The sequence below is a fragment of the Juglans regia genome, chromosome 4 (genome assembly GCF_001411555.2).
Source record: "Juglans regia cultivar Chandler chromosome 4, Walnut 2.0, whole genome shotgun sequence".
NCBI lineage: Eukaryota > Viridiplantae > Streptophyta > Magnoliopsida > Fagales > Juglandaceae > Juglans > Juglans regia.
The window spans coordinates 30,604,958-30,622,894 of NC_049904.1; the positions used below are offsets into that span (position 1 = coordinate 30,604,958).

A 17,937-nucleotide genomic window follows, 5' to 3' on the forward strand; every position below is an offset into this window, starting at 1 on the left:
ATTATTTTTACCCTTTCCTCCTGCCCTAAAGAACCATGTTCTAGATCCTTAACCCACAATGGTTTGCCATATCTCAGTTTCATAAATAACCATGTCTCGATTTTGAGACTGGGACTACTGAGGAATCGAAAGCTAAAATGGGACATCCATTAACGCACATATCTATATTGGCCACCATAGTCATACATTTTCAATTGAAATCACTGAAATTTAACTTGCAAGTTGTAAAGGCTTCAATACCTCAAATTATTAAGTCTTTCGTTCCAACACACTTTCCTGGAAGACACTCCTCAATTGGAAGCTCCTTGCTTACTGGGGTTACATTGAAATGTGTGAGAATCAAAATACAAAGCGATGTCATTACAATAACTAACTAAAAACTGAAAGACACAAACAATCTTTCCCTAGTTGCTTCAATTACACAGTGTCTAAATAGACTGGAAAAATGCTTTCTTACACATTTCTTTAGACAACCATATAATTATTTGCTCAGAAACACACCTAATATACTTTTTCCAAACACAACATTTATTAAACAAGATGTTTTATTATCACAGAGCAAGTAATTAATCTAAAAAATACATTAGATGAGAAGCTCAACAGGTCTGAGAGTTAAGGAATTGACTGTTCTTGTCACTATAAATATTAATTTCCATTTATGGAAAGTCCAAGTATGCAAATTTGATATAAAGAGTCCACATAAGGGAAAAGATGCCAAAGTAGTACATGCATATTTCATTCTCATAATTATTAGTATCGTACAAAATACTATTACACTCAAGATGCATACTCATGAACTGGAACCAAAATCAATAAGAATGTGGTGATGTAGACTTAGGACCTTAGTTTGAATCTCATCATCGATCAGTGTCATCCATAGAACTGGTGTCATCATTGGTTTCTAAATCGGTGTCACCGACTAGGTCCTCCTCACTAGATCCGTCGGACATGGAATCACTGGAATCTGATTCTGACTGCTCTGATATATCATTCATATTACTTTGTGAGTTCAGAATGTTAGTACTTCGCCCAGCCGATGCAGCTGTGGGCACTGAAATGGGCTGAACATCTGGCCTTAGCCGTGGGGACTGATTGTCATTGTAAGTGATGTCCACATCTCTATGAACATCAGAAGATTGTTCTTCCTGGAAGACGTTGGTCTCGCTAGAGTCATCCTCATCCTCATCTAAATGTAATTGTGGAACATCATAGACATTTCGATAAGTGATTTTTTGCACGACATGCCAAGAACCGAATAGTTTTGTGTCTTTTAGGTAAAATACTTGTGAAGCTTGGCAAGCTAATACAAACGGGTCATCCTTATACCAAGTTCTGGACATATTGACACTTGTGACATGCTCACTCATCCTGATCCCTCGACTAGCATCACCAACATCAAACCAATCGCAACTAAATAACCATACACGCCGCCATCCCATGTACCTCACTTCCAATATGTCATTAAGAACCCCATAGAAATCAACCATATTGGATCGGTGTTCACTTCTAACCAAGACACCGCTATTTTGTGTCCTATGGTTAATTTCCCGATGCTTTGTATGAAACCATATTTCGTTCATTATAGATCTAGAATATGAACCCACCCAAAGGTCAGGCCCACAAGCTATTACATAAAGATCGTCAGATACATTGCCAAGATCCCTAGCTCGCAATGCTTCAATCTAAAATGATGACCACACGACAAGAAAGACAATGCGAATTATTTAAACATATTATTAATGGTAGTAAGGTCGAGTAGATATAATGATCAATTTAACTTACACGTTTCCTGAACCACGATGAAAATTCAACTTCATGCCTCCTTTCCAGGTTAGATATGCTCTGCTTCTTCAAGATATTGTAGTGCTCCCTACAAGAAGTAAAAAATTAGTTTTATGGCTAAGTGATTCGAAAGAAGTAATGTAACTTTTCACCCTCATAGGGAAGTAGAAGCTCATGGTTGAACGGGTTCTTACTCCAAGTATTGGATAATCTCGGTGTAGTTGTTGAGGGTGTACCATCTGGTAGTTTTAAATAATTTCTTCTCTAACTGGATAGGTATTGAATTACCGAGTGGGCGCACTTTTTGAGAAAAAATTGAGAATGCAGATATTTCGGATGTTTGCACACCAACATTAATGTTTCGTTCCTTTCGAGTGAAGCTAGTTGGTACATCATGCAGATACATCGACGCAAATGTCAAGCATTCTACATGAATATATGCCTCAGCAATGGATCCTTCTGCGCGGGCCTTGTTTTTGACGTACCGCTTAAATTTTCTCAAATACCTCTCAAACGGATACATCTACCTATATTGAATAGGGCCTGCAAGGTACAACTCTCGGGGTAAATGGACAGCCAGGTGGACCATTACGTCAAAGAAGTTTGGTGGAAATATAGTTTCCATCTTGCAAAGAATGAGGACGATGTCAATCTCAAGATGTTTCACAACTTCTTTCTTACATGTTCGTGCACTTAATTCCCCAAAAAATGTGCTAAGTTCCATCAATGCTAAACTTATATCATGTCTTAAGTACCCTCGGATTGCTGCTAGCAGTAGCCATTGCATGAATATGTGGGCATCATGACTTTTCATACTAGAAATTTTTCAGTCACTAACATTAACACATCTTGCAATGTTAGATGCGAAACCATCAGAAAATTTTACACTTTTCAGCCATGCACAAAACTCTTTCCTCTCATCTCCATGTAACATGAAATATGCATGAGGGATAATTACTCGATCACCATGTTTTTTCAAATGTAACTCTTTTCTTATACAGAGTTAGACCAAGTCCCGACGGGCTTTGATACCATCTTTTATTTTACCTGGAATATTCATCAATGTACCTAATACATTGTCACAAATGTTCTTCTCGATGTGCATCATGTCGAGATTATGTCTAAGTTTCAAATATGTCCAATAGGGTAGATCAAAGAAGTTACTATGTTTTGTCCAATTTAACTCTTCAGGGGTGCGCTTTCTCCTTTTACTAGCTTTGCCAAAGTCTACAGGACCAATGCATTTAATTGGTGTAGTATATCTTCTCCCAAAGTTGAGTAGGTGGCATCCGATGATCTTCTTTGCCATTAAAAAGATTCTTCTCGTTTCTCCAGATGTGACCTGTTGGTAGAAAGCGGTGATGACTCATGTAACAATGCTTTCGCCCATGTCTCAACCACAAAGATTCTATATCTAGATTGCAACAAGGGCAAGCCAACTTCCATTTCGTCCTCCAACCAGAAAGATTACCGTATGTAGGAAAATCATTAATAGTCCACAATAAAGCTGCATGTAACCGAAATCGTTCGCCAACCATGGCATCATAGGTATCAACCCCATTTTCCCACAAATCAAGTAGTTCATCAACTAAAGGGCGTAAGTAAACATCAATTTCATTCCCAGGCGATTTAGGTCCAGGAATTAGTGTAGACAACATGAAGAATGGATCTTTAATACATAACCATAGAGGCAAGTTATATAGAACTAGAATCACTGGCCATAAGCTGTAGGGTTTGCTCATATTATTGAATGGGTTGAATCCATCACTAGCAAGACCAAGCCTCACATTTCGAGCATCTTTAGCAAACCAAGGATACTCTGTCAAATGTAGTCCACACCTCAGAGTCGGCAGGATGCCACAAAGTTTCTTGATCATGTACCCTTTCTGATTGATGCCACCTCATGGATACTACAGTTTTCTTGGACATATATAGTCTTTGAAGCCTTGGTTTTAGTGGAAAATACCGCACTACCTTTAGGGGCACTAGTCGTTTAGAAGGTGTGGAGTACAACCACCTGGAGGCTTTGCACTTGGGGCACTCTTGCTTGTTGCTATTTTCCTTCCAAAATAGTATGCAATCGTTTGGGCAAGCATAGTTTTTAATGTATCTAAATCCCAACCCTCGCTCCAATGATCGTGCCTCATTGAAAGATTCTGGCAAGAGTGATTCAGGAAAAGCTGTTCTCAGTAGTTCAAGAAGCATGTCAAAGGACTTTACACTCTACCCGCCAACTGTTTTGATATGGAGCAACTTTACAACAAATGATAGTTTGGAAAATGCTTTGCAACCATCGTAAAGTGGACGTTGAGCATCTTCCAAAAGCTTCTCAAAAGTGTTTGGTTGTGGTTCAACCGTGCTGGTTTCCACTGGATGTCCACCCATGTCTTCATCAACACCAACGGTGGTTGCCGCATGAATGTCACCCAACATATCATCGATGTCATCAATATAACTATTGACATCATCTTCATTATCATCTTCGTCCTCATCCATGAAATTCATGGGTTCTTGCTCCCCATGAAATATCCAACTAGTGTAATTTGGATCTATACCCGTAATATATAAATGCCATTCTACCTCGCTTATAGGTAAGAAGAAATTATTACGACATCTACGGCATGGACACATCACACTATTGTTTCCTTGGGCATGAGCTCATGCCATTGTGAGGAACTGCCTAACCCCTTCAGCATATTCCGTTGACCTAAACCTATTGGTGAGGTGCATCCAAGTTTTGTCCATCTGAAAAAGAATAACATTTAACTAAACTACATTTTTTTATCATAGACGTCCAATCTAAGAAACATGGATTGGTTTAGATAACAAAAAATACATGTACATTGCGAGAACCATGGTGTCAAAACCATCCCTTAATTATTACTAACTCCGAGTTTGTTTTTTACGCACATAGAATAAACTTTAATTATATGCTTTGTATACAGTGTGAATGATGTATACCCGTTCATAGAGGATGATTTGATAAATTCCAATATGAAAGGGTCACTTTTGCTGAATATAGGCATTTTGTTGAACCAAAATGCCTGTAGCCAATGGAACATAAATCAGCTCCCAGATTCTTCATGATAACTCCCAATGCTAAAGTTAATAAGGGTTACAATGCATGTATAAATGGCAATGTTCACGCGTTATTCCTGCCACGTAGTTGGTTCAAGACGAATAACTATATGTATGTTTTATTCCTGTGGTCTTAGTGAATTTGTTCGTCGTTGAGAATGTTATAAAAGATGTAATATACATTTCAAATGAATGAATGAACAAAGTACATACAATGCTTCAATTCTTGAATTTCCTCAACATTGGTTCTTGCCTTCAAGTCACAACCTAAGTTGAGAGCATACTTACCCAAAATTTCAAGACCAACCAATTTTATCTGAGAAACAATAATCACTAAAGTCAGCACTAATTAATCTAAATTCCCATCTGCAAAACAAGTATTCAAACGCGTTGCAATTCAAATGACTCAATCTTCCTTAACATAAGGTTGAAGGTAACTAAGCCGCATGTCAATATAATTGGTTTAAGTGAATTGTCGCCCACTAATTGAGCATATCAGTAGTGAAATGCTCCAGAATTTCAAAGAACAAAATCTAACAAAGAGGGTAACTCATGGATCCATGAAGTACTATATCAGCTTATTGATTACTAAATTTACAAATCAAATAGGTCAAAAATTTGATTATTCATCTAAACAAATAAGTGAATGAAACATAGCACAATATTATACAAAACAAATCATGTGATTATGATAGGGTAGGGCGATAGATACCGAGAGAGGGGGGGTGAGACAGACCCTGAATAGTTTTCAATATCGTTAGTTGTGGGCACTCTTCATTTTCTCATATAGGCCGCCACCAGCCCCCATCAAAAATATTATTGGAAGTCCAAAACTCCTATCTTTTTTTTTTTGGCTTCATTTGAACCTTAAGTAGTAGTATTGGCTATATATATATATATATATATATATTTATGGGTGTGAACATTTTTCACTAAACACAATACTAAAAGCTAGCAAGGTTGATCATCTTTCGATCTCAACAACAATTTTCGAAACAATATTTATAAATCTCATCATTGTCACTTCAATTACGCTAGTTAGATATATATTATCCTTCAAATTACCTTATGATGATCAAACTCATCAATTCCATTGTATTGTGCTATTATAAGTTAATTAAAACCAACAACTTAATTGCTTAGACATTAGCTAGATGGACATTATTCAAAAGAAGAAATTAAGGGTATACGTAGGACAAAGATCATGATCACCAATACTACCCATATGGCTTTCAAAAAGAAAACCTGGCCTAAAAGGATTTTTTTTTATAAGTAAAATAATAACCTGGCCTAAAAGAATTATGATGATCATGATCAAATCCATTCTTTTATGATGATCACTAGTGTCTTCCCGCAAGGAGAGTGCTCGTTACGACTAGTACTACTAGTACATATCAATTTCCATGAACATTCATTCCGAACAATATAATATATATTAATCAAAATAAAAAGAAAATTAAAAAAAATAGGGTAAGTACTCACGGATCCATGAAGTATATAAGCTTATAATTGATTACTAAATTACAAATCAAATAGGGAAAATTTTTTTATTCATCTAATCCTATAAGTGAACGAAACACAACACAATGTTATACAAAACAAATCATGTGATGATGATAGGAGTAGGGCGAATAGATATCGAGAGAGGGGGGGTGGGACAAACCCTGTACAAGGAGAAGGGAAAATAACGACAGATGAGTGACATTCATACATATATATATATGTATATACATTCTTCTTGCAGCAGTGTGATTGTGGGCCAGAGAGAATCTGAGATGAGGTCAGAAAGAGGGTCGAATCGACCGTATCAGTAGTCGCTTGATTTGTCCTACAAATAGAGAGAGAGAGAGAGAGAGAGAGAGAGAGAGAGTTACTAGTGTCTCCGATGAGGTGATGATGCGGCGTGGGAAGGGGCGGCTTCCAGAACTCTGTGCGATAGAAAGGGTATCGAGCGGGCTGGGAGGGAATAAAAAAGACTACCATATATAGTTACCCATTTGTTACGGTGAAAGACTTTGATGCAACTAAAGGGAAAGTAATAGATTTTATTGCGGCGATTGTGTATAGCCGTAAAAAATCAAAAATTGCTGGAAAATGCAATTATCGGTCATAGTCTAAGCGTCGGCTTAATTTTCGTCGCAAAAATCAATCATTTCATTGCAAAATATACTTTTCGCATCACAAATTTAGTTGCCATAAAAAATGGCTACCAATACTTATTTCCGTCAAATGCATACGACGCAGGTAATAAATCGGCCGCGAAAGCTGCTTTCTGTTGTAATGCTTGTTCTGTTTGTGCATGTTCACCAAATTACGTCCACGGGTCCAAACCCATGCAGGTAAGAAGAAGATTTGGCTTGACCCATCCTAGTTCTATGGGTACTGTAGTAGCACTACTCATATTTTATTAGTTAGTATTTTCTACTAATTAAGGACGACTACCTATATAATATATAAGGCCTTTTTTTAAGTGGTTGATACATTAAACGATTCAAAATATATATTTTTATAGATCCATATCAATAGATTGGATGCCCATCAGCCCATGTAATTAATTTATTTGTGGCATCTAATTATGTGAATGCTATATATATATATATATATATATATATATATATGCAGCCACGTATATAATATATTTCATTACATGATCAAAATTTCCTTTTTGGCATTAGATCAGTCATAAACTGATCAGCATGATCATATATATATATGGGTAGTGATAAGTTTACCACTCGATTACTACTCATGATCTACTACCCAATTGTATTTCAAGTATTTTTTTATTTTTTATCATTTTCTTTTAAGTATTTTTTTAACATCCTTAATCATTAAGAAAAAATTAAAAATATATATAACTTTACTAATACTCACTTCCTTAATCATTAAATAAAATTAAAAATTAAAAAAAAAATCAAATACAAAAAGAGTAATAAATGGGTGGTAGTAGGATAGTGACCCTATCATTATTATATATATATATATATATATATATATATAAATGTATATTGCCAATTGATCGAGTAGTACTTTAACTGATGAGGAACGAATTAAACCGTCACTGTAACGCCCCGTCCCCGAGGATCCGGAGAGTTAACTCATGTCACTTAAAAATCATTTTCCTTCCACATAGTACATATTCTAATTTTTCTCTATCGCACAAAATACTCATATATATGAGTATTTACATCAATTACTCCAGAATAACTATTCTAAGATGATACAAAGTTTAATATAAACATCAATCTCTCAATAAATCACATCATCAGAGCACAACAAGCTTACTGAATGAAAATCCTCAATACCCATATAAACCTTCTATGCTTAAACCATCATTCTTAACTCTTCTCACCCATGCTCCATATCCTTGATCCTCAACTGAAACATTCAAATCATCTGAAAAATATTGTGGAGATAAGGGGTGAGTTATCAACAACTCAGTAAGCAGAGAACATATACTAGCATGTAAACATGAGCCTTTTCAGAAAGTTCAATATGCAGAAACAAAACATTTTATTTTTATATGAAGATCTCAGAAAACGTGTTATCAAAAAATCAGAGCGACTTTTCAATCATTTCATACTCAAGTCAACAATTCATATTTGAGGATCCATTTCATATTCAAAAACGCTTTGGCATAACATAACTGAACATCTTCATCTTATCATATCATATCATATACCATGTTTAACCCCCGTGGTAGGGTTGTGCTATCCCCGGTGGCCAAACCAGGCAGTATCATGTGGTGAACTTCCCCTTTTTCAATCTCGGAACTCCGAGTGTGCACACAGGAAAGAACACGTAAAAAGACCACTTTGTTTCCAAAGTGGGTGCACTCTATCATATCATGGTGGTACCAACCATATCACGTGAACCAGTATCATCATATCAGAACCATATTCAGAACAGATAAGCATGCCAAAGTTTTATCATATCCATGTCATATCAAAACACGTGTGAAATATATTCATATCATGGAAAATGATAGGGTTACTACCCTCATACTACCCATTTACTATTCTTTTTGTATTTGATTTTTTTTTAATATTTATTTTACTTAATGGTTAAGGAATTGACTATTAATAAAATTATATATTTTTTTAATTTTTTTTTAATATTTAAGGATTTTAAAAAAATACTTAAAAGAAAATAATAAAAAAATAAATACATTATAAGTAGTAAATAGGTAGTAAAAGGATATTAACCCTATCATTACCCTTCATATCATTTCCATTTGATCAAAAACAGATCCAATAGCACATGCATAAAAATCTCAATGATATCATATTCGCTCTTTTGCATATTTCAAAAATATGTCAAATATTGCTCATGTCTACACAATGCATGTCAGAAAATATTTTCTCCTTTTCGTACAGGTTTCATGAGTGATGCAAATAAACGACCGAGGTTGATTTTTCTCAAGTTTTCATTTCATCACAAAATATGCAAAGTTTTCAGAAAGTCAACCTCAGTCTCAATAATTCGTATAAAACCTAGCATAGGAACCCCGCTTACCTGGACGACTTAACTTTTCCAGAATTTTCCTCAAATATGTCGAGTCGACTATAAATCGTCACCTATAAAGGTAATCACGTAATTTCTGTAAGTTTCCAATCAATCATGTATTTCGATATTTAAGCATAAGCTTCTTAAATAACCTATTTTAAATTTCTCAAAACTTAAAACTTTCATAATCCCAAAATATATCATCACTTCCTAAAATCACCAATATCCGCCACAACCCATGTCATACACAAAACACCAATATCTAAACCCGAACTGCCAACAAATCTCATAGTCTAAACCAATCATGCTAACAACTCCATCACCCAATCCAATCAACCCCGTTACTCCTCTGACTCAGTCCGGCAAAACCAATCAGCAATTAAATACAGTGTAATGTGCTAGTGCAAAAATACGTTAAATTCACGAGAATTCTTTGAAAAATACTTACAATGCTATATAATAATTTCTGGATGATCACTGAGGTGCAAGAAGTGGAAAAAATATCTGCGGAACAGTGCAAAATACACTGTGGCCGTGGGTCACAGATACCCACTTTTCAACGTGTGCAAATGAAGACCCGAGATTGATGGGGCAGGGCCTAAGAATGTCGGTGAAGCTAGTGGTGGTGATGGTTGGCCGTGGGTGGCGGCGCAAAGGGTGGTTTAAGGCCAAAAATACCCAAAACGGAAATATTGATGGTGGGGCTTCACCGGTGACAAATCGGAAGTGGGGTTGGGTCCAATGGGTTGCTAGGAGGTCGAGGATGATGTGGTGAGAAGATGGTGGCCGGAGGTGGCGCGACGGCGGCGCGCGAGCGAAGAGAAGGCTGCGGCTTTGTGTGGCGCGTGGGGGCTAACGGTGGCGCGGTTAGGGCTATAATTGGAGGGTGGTGGTCGGCGGCGGCTGGGGAAGCTGGGGAGCCGGGCGGTGTTGCGCACGGCAGCGCGACGTGGCGGGGCTGGGTGGACGAAGAATAATGCACGGGAGAGAGGGAGGGGCTGGGTCGCACAGGAAGAACCAGGAAGAAGGAAAAGAAAAGAAAGAAAGAGAAAAGAAGAAAAAGAAAAAGGAAGAAAATAAGAGGAAAGAGAAAATGTAGGGAAAGAAATGAGGTACAATCTTCACATCTTAGGTCACAAAAATGATCTAACGGAAACGATTTTAAAACAGCAAGTGAAATAAAATAATTCAAACGCAGTGATTAAAATGAAAATAAACAATTATACTCGATAATAAGTTAATTTAATTCGAGAAGAAATTTAAACACATAACAATAATTAATTTAAAGAAAACACTTCAAAAATAATTTTTGTAAACTAAAAAAAAAATTCATAAAAATATTCCAATTAAAAATCCAATAATTTTAAAACAAGAGAATAAATTTTAAATCAATAAAAATAATTTCTTCATTAAAAATACCCTAAAATACAGGGTGTTACAGTCACTCGGCTTGATATAAGCAAACCACTTTTATAATTAAATATATAATATGTAATCTAATTATTTATGTCTATATAGTGAATATACTTCATAAGTATATTTCATAATTTATATAATAATTAGTCGATAAAACTTAATAATTTAATATACTAGTATGTGGGAATTATCACATTAAGTGTATGTACTAATAATATATGTATGCATATAATATATTGTTATTTTGGATAAATATCAACTAGTTAAATATTAATTATTTATAAATTTTATAATTTAATAGAGATTCTACGTGTTAGTTATATAAATTTAATATTAGATTTTTATTTATTTATTAATTATTAAATCTTATTCAAAAAATAAAAAAAATTCACAATTCGAACTCGAGCTCGAGCTCGGCTCGACTCGAACTCGTTTGTGGGACGAGCTCGAGTTAAGTGTTTAGCTTATCGAGTCGAGTTCGAACAAAGAATAAAAAAAAATCTCGAGCTCGAGTATTTTGAATTGAGCCGAGCTCGACAAGCCAAAAACCAACTCAGCTCGATTACAGCCCTAACTCCAGATCAGCTAGCTGACAGGAGTCAATTTGCCTGATCATGGTCCCAATTAATTAGCTTCAAAATCATCTGAATCATGTGCATGTCAAGCAAGCAATTATTATACATCAAGACTACTATACTTGAAGACAACATATATCATGATCTGGAACACCGATGCCGGCGCCCGACATGAGGAGTCACCCTCATAGTCCTTGTTAGCTACGAGTAAAATAGATCATATATATTAATGGATATAATTGGAATGCCTAAAGTCAACCCCATCAAGAAGCAATATTATAATATATATATATATATATATATATTTTATAGTTGAAAAATCACTTCAAAATTGAACTACATGATGCATATAGCTAGGGCGGGCACGCCAATTTCCTAGGTTCTTCTAAATATAGTTAGAAATAGTTTGTAACTTTCCAATGAAGGATGTTCGCATTTCATATATATCCTTAGCTAGGATCTATATTTCCTGGCCTCACCGTCTACTTAGCATGCCATATGCATGTGTGGGAATTGGCCAATCGTAAATTACCATAGCATTTTCCTCGAGAATACTCTGAAGAATATACGCGGAACATTATATGAAGCATATGTACCAAGCTAGCTAGCTTCATGTATATATATATATATATATAATAAAAAGATACTAAACTTTTTACCTACAAATTCAAAAGATAATTGAAACCAAAAAAAAAAAAAAATACCAGTAGCTTCTTCAAGCAGCCATGCAGCGTTCTTCACCACTTCTGGCCAAGAGCTTTGCTCGTAAAATCCAGCTTCATTATTCTCGTAACCAAATCCCAACCATAGACAGCCCTTCATGCGACGTGTTCTTAAGCCACCGAGGGATCGATACTAAGAAAACGGCCGCCGGTTTGCTTTACTACCAGCTTTTCGGGTTGGGAATTAGGCCTTTTCTCGACAGCCGAAGTATGAAACCTGGGGACAAGCTGTACGACCATATCAGTTTGCGTGTCCGGAATTCTAAGATAGGTGTTTTATTGTTCTCGTCCGGATTCTGTCAATCCAGATTTTGTCTTTACGAGTTGGCTCTGATGATGGAATCCAAGAAAAGGGTTGTACCCATTTTTTGGGACGTGAAGCCCTCCCAACTTCTTGTGAAGGACGATGGAATTTATCTAAAGGAGGACCTTCAAAGATTCAATTGGGCACTCGAAGAAGCTAAAAACACCGTTGGGCTTCCCTTTGATTCTATGACAGGGTATATTAATTTCTCCATTCCTTTTCTTTATTATAATTAATATTGTAACTTGGAGGAGAGGTTCGACATTTTCGCCATATTCAACTAACCCCTGCTTGCCATTATTTTCATTCATGCTGATCCTCTTTCTTTCCGGATTTCAGGGATTGGTCAGAGTTCCTCGGAAATGCTTCAGATGCAATCATAAAGAATTTACAGGAGGTAGAGGAGGAAGAAATGGAGAAGAATCTTAAACACCAAGAGTTCCAGTGCAATTCCCTTTTTATGTCGCCACAAAACCTCTACAGTTACAATTAAATTATATATGGGATTAAATAATATTCAATTATATTGATTCAAACTGTAAAAAATCAGCTGTAGATTACACGATATACATTTTAGGCTATTGTACTGTAGCGAATATGGATCATTAGATTAATTTCTTTTTTCTGTGTACATTTTCTATTTATTTCATGTAACATATCTATATATATCCTCATGTAACATATCAATATATATATAAATAAATATATATATATATTGTCGATTAATGATGTTGATATGTACAATATTACTGCAACATTATTAAAGCAGAATTAAAAGTCATGAAAATTTTACTTTCCAAGTTGTGATCAATTCATTTACTCGTACGTACCTGCTAGCTGTAATGGATTAATTCAAAACGATTCAGCAACGTCAGTACTGCATATATGCACATTCTTGGGGATCACCTTAATTTTATAAAGAATCCAAGCTTCTATAGAATTAATGCTAATTAAATTCATGTTTTACCATTTTTGATCTAATTGGTAGGGATGACATGAATTGAATCCGTGATATATATATTGTACTTATACGTACCCAAAGCAAATGCCTGCATGCATGCGCTGCCAATTAAGCTGATCGTCATGCCCTACAATATCCGGGTCATCTTTAATTAATTTCTGATTAAAGAAGTGAAATTGATTTGATTAACTCAATGCCTTTCGGCTTCCATTGATAATTATATTAGCTCGTATATATTGTGATGTTAATTTATAATGATATTAATTAAGCTTAATTAGTTATTGGGTCAGTCATGTAATTAATTAGGAGAAGCAACGTATATACCTCTATACCAACATTATAGTACTATTGCTGATGAAATTACAAATTGATAATCATTAATATTTATGCTTGGGAAGATAAGGTAAATGGTTACCTCGACTTGGTGACCAACATCGATCTAGTTTTTCTTCATATACGGCTGATCTAATAGTCTTGAGTATCCGGAAGAATATGGGATTAATAGATCTAGCAAGCCTGTGCCATTTGTGTTTTTGCATTTCGTGGGAATATGCTACGTACAAATTAGAGGAGAATCTTTAAAAACGGACCAAATTGAGATATTATTTTTTAAGTCTGTGGCCTGAGCCAGCTCAATGTACCCCTTATTTTTTTTATTTTTCAATTACGTGCAGGCATGCGTGAACACAAGAAGAAGCAGTGCAGTTTCCTGCAGTACTTGGAATTTTCACAATTCAAAAGATCAAAAGAAAGAAATTAAAGTACGTAGTATCTGTTTCATATGGAAGAATATTATGCATTCTTCTAAAATTATACACACGCACACAGATATAATATATATATATATATATATGGGAGATCCAAAATCCAAACAGTATATGTATACATGATGAGGCGCTAATTAATGAAGGTTTAAAATAATATATATTATATACCGCCATGCACCCAATTAGCAAATTAAAGAATCAACCATGTATATACGAAATGACAAGGAAAGGCAAACTTCAAATTTGTCGAGGACAATATGGATGGTTGCAAAATGACATGAGGCCAGGTGAGTTTCGTAGTACCACTTCTGGAAATAAGTCAAGTACACGTGTACCGACAGATCTAGCTAGATCTTGCTATGTTCTCAGACCACGTTTCTCTTGATGACTCTGCATGGTCCCTGGAATCCGTATATACTCTGGATTCATATATACGCAAGAGTATATTATATATATAATTAGCTGATCTGTTTTATATATTTTATGAAAAATGATAGAGCTATCGAGAGTTAGGTTTCGACATGGGTCAGACATTTCTTTTGTTTACCTAGTGATTAAAGATGTATTTTTTAATGATGTTGTAAATTTATTTTTTTTTTAAATGTTTAAAGATATAAGAAAAATCTATGAAAAAAAAAAAGATTTAGCCATCTTCGATGGGTGTAGTAGCACTACTAATATTTTAATAGTTAGGGTTTTCAACTAATTAAGGACGACTACCTATATAATATATATGGCCTTATTTATGATCATTTTTTTATGTGGTTGATACATTAAACGATTCAAAAAATATATTTTTATATATAGATCCATATATATCAATAGATTGTGGCATCTAATTAACTGAATGCTATATATATATGCAGCCACGTACTATATAATATATTTCATAGCATGAAAATTTCCTTTTTGGCATTAGATCAGTCAAAAACTGATCATCATCATGATCATATATATGTATATTGCCGATCGATCGAGTACTTTAACTGATGAGGAACGAATTAAACCGTCACGCGGCATGAAATCCGGAGCTGCAACGTCGGATGATCAGCTAGCCGACAGGAGTCAATTTGCTGATCTGTGCTTGTCAAGCAAGCAATTATCCGAATCATGTGCTTGTCAAGCAAGCAATTATCCGAATCATGTGCTTGTCAAGCAAGCAATTATTATACAACACGACTACTTGAAGACAACATATATCATGATCTGGAATAACGAACGCCGGCGCGCGCCCGACATGAGGAGTCACCCTCATAGTCCTTGTTAGCTACGAGTAAAAAATGCAAAAGTCAACCCCATTAAGAAGCAATATTATAATATATATATATATATATATATATATTTATAGTTGAAAAATCACTTCAAAATTCAACTACATGCATATAGCTAGGGCGGGCACGCCATTTTCCGAAGTTCTTCTAAATCTAGTTAGAAATAGTTTGTAACTTTCCAGTGAAAGATGTTCGCATTTCATATATATATCCCTAGGATCTATATTTCCAGGCCTCCCCGTCTAGTTAGCATGCCATGCATCTGTGGGAATTGGCCAATCGTAAATTACCATAGCATTTTCCTCGAGAATACTCTGAAGAATATACGCGGAAAATTATATGAAGCCTACCTAGTTAGCTTCATGTATATATATCGGCACTTTATACTAAACTTTTTACCTACAAATTCAAAAGATAATCGAAACAAAAAAAAAAAATACCAGTAGCTTCTTCAAGCAGCCATGCAGCGTTCTTTACCACTTCTGGCCAAAAGCTTTGCTCGTAAAATCCAGCTTCATTATTCTCGTAACCAAATCCCAACCAAAGACAGCCCTTCATGCGACGTGTTCTTAAGCCACCGAGGGATCGATACTAAGAAAACGGCAGCCGGTTTGCTTTACTACCAGCTTTTCGGGTTGGGGATTAGGCCTTTTCTCGACAGCCGAAGTATGAAACCTGGGGACAAGCTGTACGACCATATCAGTTTCGGTATCCGGAATTCTAAGATAGGTGTTTTATTGTTCTCGTCCGGATTCTGCCAATCCAGATTTTGTCTTTACGAGTTGGCTCTGATGATGGAATCCAAGAAAAGGGTTGTACCCATTTTTTGGGACGTGAAGCCCTCCCAACTTCTTGTGAAGGACGATGGAACTTATCTAAAGGAGGACCTTCAAAGATTCAATTGGGCACTCGAAGAAGCTAAAAACACCGTTGGGCTTCCCTTTGATTCTATGACAGGGTATATTAATTTCTCCATTCCTTTTCTTTATTATAATTAATATTGTAACTTGGAGGAGAGGTTCGACATTTTCGCCATATTCAACTAACCCCTGCTTGCCATTATTTTCATTCATGCTGATCCTCTTTCTTTCCGGATTTCAGGGATTGGTCAGAGTTCCTCGGAAAGGCTTCAGATGCAATCATAAAGAATTTACAGGAGGTAGAGGAGGAAGAAATGGAGAAGAATCTTAAACACCAAGAGTTCCAGTGCAATTCCCTTTTTATATCGCCACAAAACCTCTAACAGTTACAATTAAATTATATATGGGATTAAACAATCAATTATACGTACAAACTGTAAAAAATCAGCTGTAGATTACACGATATACATTTTAGGCTATTGTGTACTGTCGCGCATATAGATCATTAGATTAATTTCTTTTTTCAGTAAATTTTCTATTTATTTCATGTAACATATATATCCTCATGTAACATATCAAATATATATATTGTCGATTAATAATGTTGATATGTACAATATAACTGCAACATTATTAAAGCAGAATTAATAGAGTCATGAAAATCTTACTTTCCAAGTTGTGATCAATTCATTTACTCGTACGTACCTGCTAGCTGTAATGGATTCAAAACGATTCAGCAACGCCAGTACTGCATATATGCACATTCTTGGGGATCACCTTAATTTTATAAAGAATCCAAGCTTCTATAGAATTAATGCTAATAATTATTAAATTCATGTTTTACCATTTTTGATCTAATAATTGGTAGGGATGACGTACAAGAATTGAATCCGTGATATATCGTACTTATACGTACCCAAAGCAAATGCATGCATGCGCTGCCAATTAAGCTGATCATCATGCGCTACAATATCCCGCTCATTTTTTTTTATTTTTCAATTACGTGCAGGCATGCGTGAACACAAGAAGAAGCAGTGCAGTTTCCAGTACTTGGAATTTTCACAATTCAAAAGAAAAGAAAGAAAGTACGTAGTATCTGTTTCATATGAAAGAATATTAATATGCATTCTTCTAAAATTATATACACACAGATATAATATATATATATATATATATATATGGGAGATCCAAAATCCAAACAGTATATACGTACATGAGGAGCTAATTAATGAAGGTTTAAAATAATATATATTATATACCGCCATGCACCCAATTAGAAAAAGAATCAACCACGCACCAAAAGTACAAGAGAGAAGGAAAAAAAAAAAAAAAAAAGCTTGAAATTAATTTCTTAAAGACGCCTGGAATGAAAATTAAAGCTTGAAATTTAAATGGGTTGTACTTAGAACAGTACGTGTAAGTATTTGTTAAAGATTATGCCCCTTTTAAACCAAAACGTGATGGGATCATGAGCTTCAGCTATCCTTTATTCGAAGAAATTAAATATAATAAAAAGTCATTTTCCCAACTCAGCGAGTCACTTGGCCTATTTTCAGTTCTGCATGGACTCGGTCTCTCAATCTTCAAAAATTCAAACTCCCACATTTAAATTAATATTAATTATCATACAAGTTTAAATTAAGGGTAAATGATGGATTTGATTATTCAAAAATATTCTTATATATACCCCCTTTA

General features: G+C 35.2%; 2 protein-coding genes across 2 annotated transcripts; both read left to right on the forward strand.

Moving 5' to 3' along the window:
- The first annotated feature begins 12,082 nt into the window (after positions 1–12,082).
- LOC108983916 (TMV resistance protein N-like) lies at positions 12,083–12,876 on the forward strand. The gene is made up of 2 exons (XM_018955709.2): positions 12,083–12,579; positions 12,723–12,876. Exons 1-2 carry the CDS (start codon positions 12,083–12,085, stop codon positions 12,874–12,876), a joined length of 651 nt encoding a protein of 216 aa, XP_018811254.2.
- Positions 12,877–15,843: 2,967 nt separating this feature from the next.
- On the forward strand, positions 15,844–16,625 carry LOC108982776 (TMV resistance protein N-like). Its single transcript, XM_018954234.2, has 2 exons — positions 15,844–16,340; positions 16,484–16,625. Exons 1-2 carry the CDS (start codon positions 15,844–15,846, stop codon positions 16,623–16,625), a joined length of 639 nt encoding a protein of 212 aa, XP_018809779.2.
- Positions 16,626–17,937: the final 1,312 nt, after the last annotated feature.

Coding starts and splice junctions, on each gene's coding strand:
- LOC108983916 (XM_018955709.2), top strand. CDS start 12,083: ATGCAGCGTTCTTCACCACTTCTGGCCAAGAGCTTTGCTCGTAAAATC. Junction 12,580..12,722: donor CCCTTTGATTCTATGACAGG/GTATATTAATTT, acceptor TCCGGATTTCAG/GGATTGGTCAGAGTTCCTCG.
- LOC108982776 (XM_018954234.2), top strand. CDS start 15,844: ATGCAGCGTTCTTTACCACTTCTGGCCAAAAGCTTTGCTCGTAAAATC. Junction 16,341..16,483: donor CCCTTTGATTCTATGACAGG/GTATATTAATTT, acceptor TCCGGATTTCAG/GGATTGGTCAGAGTTCCTCG.